General features: G+C 58.7%; 1 protein-coding gene and 1 long non-coding RNA gene across 4 annotated transcripts; one reads left to right on the top strand and one right to left on the bottom strand.

Moving 5' to 3' along the window:
- Window positions 1–723: 723 nt before the first annotated feature.
- Window positions 724–6,219, top strand: TIFAB (TIFA inhibitor). Of its 3 annotated transcripts, XM_045183833.2 has the most exons (3): window positions 785–814; window positions 1,949–2,037; window positions 2,863–6,219. In XM_045183833.2, exon 3 carries the CDS (start codon window positions 2,873–2,875, stop codon window positions 3,485–3,487), a length of 615 nt encoding a protein of 204 aa, XP_045039768.2. In that variant the 5' UTR covers window positions 785–814; window positions 1,949–2,037; window positions 2,863–2,872; the 3' UTR covers window positions 3,488–6,219. The 3 variants fall into 3 exon arrangements, with proteins under 3 accessions (XP_045039769.2, XP_024430893.2, XP_045039768.2); XM_045183834.3 differs by lacking the exon at window positions 1,949–2,037 and having other exon boundaries at window positions 724–809; XM_024575125.3 differs by lacking the exon at window positions 1,949–2,037 and having other exon boundaries at window positions 747–814.
- Window positions 6,220–7,093: 874 nt separating this feature from the next.
- LOC139440338 (uncharacterized) lies at window positions 7,094–8,658 on the bottom strand. Its single transcript, XR_011650511.1, has 2 exons — window positions 8,349–8,658; window positions 7,094–7,632 (listed from the first exon to the last, which is right to left on the bottom strand). It is a non-coding gene; the product is annotated as an uncharacterized lncRNA (long non-coding RNA).
- Window positions 8,659–9,076: the final 418 nt, after the last annotated feature.

Raw genomic sequence — 9,076 nt, 5'->3', positions numbered from 1 at the left:
AAGATGGACACAGGTCTATTGCCACTTCGGCAGGTTGGCCAGTACAGTGGAGGTGGTACGACCACACTGGCGAACTGCGAATAGCTGTGCCGTGGGGAGAGTTAGCACTACCGTGACACCGGGTCACTTCTAGGACAGCAGAGCCCATGGCGCTGAGCAAGCATCCACCTCCATCTCTTCCACACAGCCCTCGGAGGCCAGCAGGCGGGGAGTGGAACGTGGCTTTCTTGCTATCCTTCTGCAGGAGAGGCCACCCTGTGTGAGTGGCTGTTTTCTCCTTTCCCCTGAGGGCCTGGCATTTCCTGGGCTCTCAGGGGACTGCCACATTGCCCCAGCCCAGCACCCTTCACAGCCTCCCACAGGCAGTGCCCCCCCCCCCGCCGTCTGTCCAAAGAGGCTCCCCTTTCTAATAGGCCTAGGGTGCTTTGCCCCCACCTGACTGGCAGGAGAGAAGGACGTGGCTGATACCCTGGACACAGCTCTCAGGTCCCTGGGGCCACAGGGCCACAGAGACTGGCCGAGCTGAAACCCAGGAGGGAGCCAGTCTTTCCGGAGGCCTCCCCTAGTAGGAGTCCCAGACTGGGGGTTCTCAGCCTCTCAACCGTGGGATTGCACTTCCGCAATAGAAAGTCACACTTAGTTTTCTCTCCTAAAAGGAAAAGGGAAGAAGAAACAAAACTGGTGAGAATTCTGATACAGCACGTCCCTGAACCACAGCCGTAATTGTCATTTTCGAAAGTGCCTGTCTGGGATCCACTTCCTCCCAAGAGCTCACAGCAAAAGCACCGGAGTCAGCTGTGCCCCTGGAGGTAAGGTAGGTGGAAGGTAGAGGGGTTTGAACCTGCAGGGAGGGGAGGAGTCCTGGTGGGGTGGGGAGCGGGGCCCCACTGGCTTCTTGCCAGGCGCACACCCCAAAGTGTCCTTCTTCCACCTCATTCCAGAGGTGGCACTGGCAGGGCTGGGGTTCTGCTTCCCCAGAACAGCAGGGTCCTGGGGACACGGGTCCCAGATGCTCTGGGGAGAGTGTCTGCACTCTGGAGCGCTCAGAGAATAAGGGCCCACGAGCAGCAGTGAACCCCTCTTTCGGAGGGTCACTCTTTGAGTCCCTGGGCCATGGGGTTGTTTCCTATGAGGGAACTCGGTTTCTGGCCAGGCCGAGGGCTTGGATGCCCAGCCCAGCTGTCCTGGACCCGGCTTGCATCACACTCCGCAGGGAGAGTCTATCTGTAGGTCGGGGCCAGAGCGGGGTGCAGATGGAGGCGTGTATGTGTGTATGTATGTGTGTCAGGGAAAAGGCGGTGTCCCGAGGGGCCCACTCCTCACCATCAGACTGGAAGGTCCCCATTACTACCCAGCTTCATCCACTAGGCAGGAGGGGCAGAGGGGCAGGGACTCAGAGGAACATTGAACCTGTACCACATGCGACAGGCTCCCTGTCCCACAGCCTTTAAGGACCAGAGTCCAACATGGGGTCACTGTAAACCTGATTCCATGTGATGCTCATTTAGCTGTTTGGCAAATGTGCCCCCAGACCCCTGCTGTGGCCGGGCCCCGTCTGCACTGGGCAGTGTGGCAGCTCGGGACATACCCTGGCCTTGGGAGGCCTCAGAGAGACAGGAGGAGGGGAGCTCAGGGAGGATAGGACAAGGACCCAGAGCTCTGACATGTCATGCAAGGAGGAACCGAGTGGGGGGTTGGCCAGGTGGGTGCCCAGGTCGGAGGGGTCTTCCCGCTGTGGGGGCCAGAGGGCAGGAAGCAGAAACTACCTTCCTAGAAGAGGTCACATTGGCATCAGGCCTTTAGAGAAGAGCAGTATCTGGACACAGAGTTTGGGATGGAAGGAACACTCTTAGTAGAGAAAACTGTGTGAGCAGAAGCGTGGTGCTGGGAGAGTATGAGTAGTTGTTTAAATGCACTCAGCTCTGTTGGCGGCTGGCTTCTGCTGCAGGTCGGGGCAGGTCCCAGACCACACAGCGTTGGTGGCTCCGGTGGAGAGCTTGTGACCCTCAGTCCCGTGCAGGGACAAAGCTGGCTGTTGTAAGTAGCCTTCCCAACGGTGCCAGTGAGACCCTAAAGGACAAATTACTGGAGATGGAGTTGCTGGGCAGCGTGTGTGTTTCGCACTGTGGCGGAACAGTGCCAGTGGCCCTCCATGGAGCCTCGAATAGTCCCCGAGCAGGAGACCTTCCATGCCAGGGTCTGTCTTCTGCCCCAGACAATGAGGATGCGACACTCACCGCATTCAGGCCCATAAGCACTTGGCTTCCCGAGGGAATGTGCTAGCTGTTTTTATTCCTCCTTTGGGTGCCCAGGCAGCCTCTCTGATCTCCCAGGAGCAGATGGGGTTCCCCTCTTCTGTGCCCCTCCGTGTGCCTGATGCTAGAAGCTCCTGTCTCTCCCACCAGCTGAGGGCTTGTTCTCTTACATCCACTGAACCCCAGCAGCTGGTCAGAGAAGGGCCCAGCAAGGGTTCTATTGTGACTGTCAGGTACGAGTAAGGTATATCCTGTCTGTCCTTCCCTTTCCGTGAAGCAGGACCAAACTGTCCCCAAATACAGGTGGTCACCAGAATCCCACTCAGCAAGCTAGAATGTCTTATACTTCGCATAAGCAAGGTCAGGCATACCTACGTTACAGAAAAGAACATGAAAATTCAGAGAGCGCAGGTGGCAGGCCCCACTCACAGACTGGGCGAAACGAAGCTGGGCTAGAATCCGTACCAGTACCCACGGTTGGTGTGTGGCTCTGTTTGGCTGGAGGTGGCCCAGGGTCCCCGAGGTGGGCAAGCGTGTCTGGGCTCAGCGAGTCAGAGGTGGGACTGGCCCCAGCCACACTTGCGTGTCTGTGTTCCATCCTTCCCAGACTCGCATCCATGGAAAGACGCCTCACAGTCCTGCGGGTGAGCCTGCACCACCCCACCCAGGGCCCCGCCGTCTTCGCCACTGTCCCCCGGAGGCTGCAGCACGACACCAGCCCGCTGCTGGTGGGGCGGGGCCTGGACACCCACCTCCAGCTGCGTCTCCCTCACCTGTCCCGCCAGCACCTGTCTCTAGAACCCTACCGGGAGAAGGGCGGCACGACGCTGGCCTTCAACCTCAAGGCCCTGAGTCGCAGGGGCTGCGTGTGGGCCAACGGGCTGACGCTGAGATTCCTGGAACAGGTCCCCCTGGGCACCATCAACAGAGTCAGCTTCTGCGGCATCCAGATGGTGATCCTCGTGGAGGGAGGCACCTCCCTGGAGGCCTTTGTCTGCTGCTTCCAAGTCAGCCCCTCACCCCTGATTTGCAGGCCCCAGGCGGAGGAGACTGACGAATGGGAAGACATCCCGGAGGAGCCACCTGCCCCAGGTTCAGAGCAACTGGCTCCAGGCCACCTGGGCTTTCTCCATGGCCCTTCCCAGACTAGGGACAGCTCACCCCAGCCAAGCACGGGAGGAGGCCCAGAAATACAGCTCCAGAGGGAGTCCCCAGACGGCGCGCTCTGCTAGCCCTGCCGCCAAGAGCACGCCTTGGCTGAAACAGGGCTGGAAATATTCGAGCTACAACAGGCGATGCTGACAAGCAGGGCCTGCCTGGCTAATAATGAACCGATTCTGCAAAGGCGAACAGCCCGGGGTGGGGAGCGGGGGAAGTGCCCTCCAAGCTTCCAGCTCTGCAAGGCAACGGGGAACGTCATATATTTTTAGAGGCGCTGAGGGGCCCTGGGAGCGCTTCTCAGAGTTTTTCCACATTTCACGGTCTTGTCTGACTAGGAGTTACTTTATGTTGCTAATTTTGTGTGCTGCTTAAGAGCTCGAGTTTGAGGTTGCAGCAGGAACGCACGGACACATGTAACAATTACGTTTGTGGTAGCTGGGGGTTACCTTCGGCTCTCAAATACCCACCGGCACTGGGGGCTTAGGGAAGCCTGTGTTTAATAAACTACAAGTATTTCATTAAGCTGGCATGCCCAATAGGAACCCCTGGTCCCCAGATGGGCTGCATGCATGCCACATTGTCACAAAGAGGCAGGGGCGGGAACTACAGAAGAGGTGTAAGAGGAAATTGGAAAGGTGGGGGCTCACATTTCTAGAAAGGATGCAAACAGAGCTCAGGGCTTCCTGGGCATGGGGAGCTGGGGTCTGGGCCTGCCTGAAAATTCATCATCACCGTCATCCTCCTCATCCTCACACTCCGCCACTCTCGGTCATTTCTGGACCAAAGCCTTGACTGACCAGGGGCACAGGCCTTCAGGAAAAGGCGGCTTCCCAGAGAAAGGGGCTGTTTCAGGGTTAATTCTGTGAGAGGGTGAGTGGGAGGCTGTGTGAGAATTCGGCCAGCAGTTATTGCACTCAGGGTAGGTCATGCATCAATGGGATGGGGTGGTCTTTTTGAATAAGGCACCAGTAGGGGCCACGGGTAGGGTGGTTTTCTTGGTGAGCAGAGGACCAGAGAAGTGTCTATGAGACGCTGCATCCCTCGAGCCCTGTGTCCCGGGGGACATGAGAGGCAGGAAGAAGCTCCGTGAGGACGTGATGGCAGATGCATCAGTCAGCGCCATCTCGGCCACGGCCTAGAGCCAGGAAGGCCAGGGCTAAGCACAGGCATCCCACGCAGGACGTTGGTTCGCTGTGACCACGGTTTCCTGTTCTGTTCCCGCAAGACCTCGAGCTCCATGCAAACGGGACCGCGGATTGCCCACTGCTGTGTTCCCGGTGGTCTTGACGGAGCTGGGCAGAGGACGGACGGACAGAAAGGTGCGGGTGGTCAGGGAAGCAGTGACCTTGGCTGTGCCTGGGCGTGAGCCAGCTTTCCCAGGGCAGGGGAAGGCAGCGCAGGACAAGAAGCAGGCCGGGCAGCTGGAACAGGGGGGAGGCTGCGAAATCATGGGCCAACAGCCAGTAGAGGCACACAGCTGTCACCTGCGCTGGGCCTCAGTGGGGGCATCCTAGACCCTCAGGCTGGGTCCGAACAAGGCCGGTGCTTCTGCCTCGTTATCGAGCCCCCGAAGCCCAAACTCAACCAGATGCCCGGGTGTTTGTAATTCTGGGCAGTGACTGCTGAGGAAGGTTGACAGACTTGACAGTGGCCCGTGGCACTGAGAGACAGCTCCCAGCCAGCACATCCTGCCCCAAACAGAGGCCCAGAGGGGGAACAGACACTTGCAGGGGACCCTAGGGGGTGCAAGCAGAAGTAGTTGGGATGGCTGGATCGAGCCTTGGCCTGCAGCCAACCAGGTCTCCACAGGACTTGGTTTGACCCTCTGCCCAGCCCTCACCTCCACCCAAGTGCAATGGAGGCCAGCCCCTGCTGACCCCCTCCCTCAAACTCACCGGAGGAACAACCTCCCTATCTGGCCCCCCACCCGCACAGGCCAGGCAGTCCCAGAGGCTCCCTGAGGCTGCTGGGAGCTCAAATGTGCTTCGCTGGAGGCATCTGCATTTTGAGAGGAGGGACTGGAGAGGGTGGTGCTGGCCCTGAGGAGCAGGTTTCCTTGCAGGAAGAGTGGCATGACAGGGTTCGCAGGGGGCAAACATTTCCCCTTCCCCTCAAACGGATGGTCCCTGCATACATGCACAAAGCCGGATACAATCCAGGGGCTGGCTCAAAGTCTCCCTGGGGCTGCGTTGTGGAGCTGAGACAGGAACTGAGAACTCGGTCTTTCCACAACAGCGTGCTGGGCAGCCAGTTCTGCAGTCCGCAAAGGAACCAGCAGCGTCGAGTAAGCCCCAGGCAGCGTGGACAGGGTATCAGCTCCTACAGGACCCCCCCACCCCCACCTGGTCTGCAGGCTGGGAGACCTGCCCCCTAATCCGTGCGGCCTGTGTGTGCTGCGTTCTCCACCTCTGCTCCGTGTCCTCTCCTTCCTCCACTCCCGTCCCATGGCATCTGGTGGTGCTGATGTGCCATCAGTCAGCCAGCTCCCAGAGACTCACACAGAACCATCAGGACCCTCCAGCTACGCTCCCTGCATTCCCGTGCTCCCCACCACGCCAGGTGTCCATTGCCCGCACCAGGTTGTGGGGTGAAGAGTAAAGAAGCCCAGCTCCTCCGACTTTGAGAGGAGATCCCGCCATTAATGAACTCTGTTCGCATTGCAGGGCTGTGATCCCTCTTACCTTGAACGTGAACTCGTGGGCGGATTACAGTGAAATAAAACCTACCATTTGAGTTACATTCTCAGCTGATTGGAAACATGCATTACCTCCCCATGACCGGGCTGTGAGAAGGGAAGTTATTATCTTTCTTCAGAGTCTGTAAACTCTTTATGGCTAAGGCAAGCTTTAATCCTGCTGGAGAAAAAAAAAAATGATCCAGGAATAAATTGCTCTCATTTACCTTTGTTTTCCAATCACATGCTCCAGTGGGAACAAAACATCCTAAGTGAGGGGATGTGGGAAGCCAGGTGATCCCAGACAGGAGAGTTTAATTATTTTCTTCTTCAAGCACGGGCTTGAAAGGGCGGGCCGGTGCCGTGTGGCGTGGGGGCTCGCGCCACATACACGTGGGTTCCTGCGCGACGCCCGCACTCCTGAGTGGTCATGGCCTCTGCCTTTTTCTCCCAGGGCAGCATGGCCTCCACTTCCCCACAACACCCACTTCTTTGGGGGTGGGGCTCTTGCAGCCATAGGGCCCAGCTCCAGGCACTTGGAAAGACCAGGGAAGAGTCTGAGAAAGGGTAGATTGGAATCGAAATCTAGTCCCAGCCCGGGAGGGAGGAAGAGACCGTGGGCTTTGTGTTTCTGGAGGGGCTTGCTTTCCTCCTCTGCTATTTCTCTGGCCCCTAACACGGAGCTTATGTAGAGCGGGCACCGTAGAGCACTGGAGGGAATCCCAGCTGAGATGTCTGCCTATTTTCTTTTAAAGATGCAGAGGCGGGGGTGGGGAAGCTTCTGAAGACAGCAGAGACTGGCACCTTCCGAGGGAGAGCTCAGTCAGGCAGCCTGCCCTGGGGCCTCCATAATTGCCTCTCTGCGCCATAGCATTCTTCCATTCACCTGCAGTTTGCTGGGCTAAGAAAATGGGCCCTACCTATCACGTCACCTTGCTTGGGGGGATGTGGTGGGAGTGTACCAGTCAGGATCCAGCTGGGAAAACAAAAGCCACTGTAAGTATTTCAAAAATTTAATTCAGGGAATTGGGTACACAGGTGGGGTCACGGAGAAGCCACACAGGCAATGCGATTCAGATTTGGAGATCAGCCAGAGCAGGAAGTCGCTGCCACTGCCCGTCCCCACCCTGGGACTGCAGGGGTGCCTGAGAGAGATGGGTCCCTGGAGCAAAGAGGAGATGCAGCTGCCCAGGCGCCGAGAGTGAGGGCCACACACCCTGGCATCTCCCTTTCCCACAGGGCGGGGGCCCCCACTGGCTGAAGCCGCCCAGAAGGCAGCTAACAAGCAGCCTAGGCAATGCAGCCTCCAGGCCAGAGCAGGGGAGACTCGAGAGCGATGGTCCTGCGGGCAAACGGTCAAAGCCAGCCCGGGGAGTATGCTTCAGTGCCTCTCAGAACCAGCCTGGGGCCCTGGGGCAGCCCCCATGAACGGAGAGGGGCCCACAGAGGAGAGGACTCCACAGCCCGGGGACTCTGGGAGGCAATCGGCCAACACAGACCGCCCTCCACCAGGGGCATCCCAACCTCTGTGACCTCCGGTGTCTGTAAGAAAGGAAAGAGAAGGGCACAAAGGATGAGTGCCATTCAGTGACGTACAAAGAAGAGCTGGGTTTGGTCTGGCCTGGGCCACATAATCCCACCCACTGGGACACCTGCTTTGGAGCCCCACACCTCCCATCCTAGAGGCGGGGCAGTGAAGCAGGGTCTGCACCCCCAGCCCTCTGCTTACTGACTCAGAAACGGCCTTCCTCCCCTGAGCCCCTTCTCCTCGTGCGTTAAGGGGGGACACAACTGGTACCTGCTTCACCTCCATTATGACTGAAACCCACCTGGCGGGAGGGAACATCGTGCCTGCCCCTGGGAAGCACCCCATCAGTGCCGTCCAGTCTCGCTAGCCACCTAAACCCATCCTGAACCCTTCCTCCCTCCAGGACGCCGCCCTGCCTTTGTCCACTGCAGAGCTCCCTCCTAGCTCCAGGCCGGTGTCGGGGCACTCAGAGGGGATTCGCAGGCAGTGGTCCATGGGACAGAAGGCATCCCCTCGGCTGGGAATGTGTGTACCTGCTGTGTGCTGTTTCCTGCTGGAACCTCCCCCGAGCAGAACCCCTGAGAGGAAGAGCCTGTGGTGGGCCTGTCTGGGCTTGTCCCTCTTGGACAGAGCCGCCACCCGGCACCCAGTAGAGGGTGCATAAGGGTCTGTCATCTGAATCACAAGAGACCGAGCTGAGGGAAGGAATTTGGGTGGGGTGATAGCCCACCTTCAGGAACGAGGCTTTGGGGAGAAGCTCAAACAACAACAAAGCTCCTGGTCAAAAAGTTCAAATGCGTTGTAAACAACTCACTGCTCAGCGTGGGAGGAGGCCGGCGTGAGCGGAGCGCTCAGGGAATGGACTCACTGTGCGCCCAGGAGCCCAGGACAGACCCTCGCTGGGCCGGGCAAGGCCCACAGCCCCAACTCCTCCGCCAGCCGCAACCGGCTGTCCTGCTCCCAGAGGAGCCGTGTCTCCGGGATGCAACGTGACCGCCCAGCCCCTCCCCACGCAGAAACACACGCAGGAGGTGCAGAGCTCCCGAACTTGGAGCTCTGCCCTGGAAGCCCTGGAGGCAGGCAGGCTGGATGCTTGGCGTCAGAGGCATCCAGAGCCAGCTCCGGGGCTCATTACTGAGGAACACATGGTTCCCCGTGGACACTCCTTGGAGGCCAAGTGGGGGAAGCGAAGGAGACGGGGGCTCCAACTTTCAGTTTTACGTTCCTCTTCCCCTGGGCCTGCGGTTGCCGTGCAGATTCCAAGTGGAGACATCAGGAAAGCCTCATGTGGTCTGACTTCCCCTGCCAACCCCCCCCCCGCCCCCCAACACTCACACGTGCACACACAGGCACACGCCTGCCTCTAGGCTCCCCCAAGCACCCCAGGTAAAGTGTCGGTTAGGAAACCACAGGGTAATTATGAGCCGAGAGATTTGCTCCTCAGTTGCAGAAAGAAAA

This window comes from Desmodus rotundus, chromosome 10 (assembly GCF_022682495.2).
Source record: "Desmodus rotundus isolate HL8 chromosome 10, HLdesRot8A.1, whole genome shotgun sequence".
Lineage (NCBI taxonomy): Eukaryota > Metazoa > Chordata > Mammalia > Chiroptera > Phyllostomidae > Desmodus > Desmodus rotundus.
The sequence above is the reverse complement of the archived record's forward strand: the minus strand, read 5'-3'. Positions and strand labels throughout refer to the sequence as shown.

What these genes read in the sequence shown, in the direction of transcription:
- TIFAB (XM_045183834.3), top strand. Translation starts at nt 2,873, where the DNA reads ATGGAAAGACGCCTCACAGTCCTGCGGGTGAGCCTGCACCACCCCACC.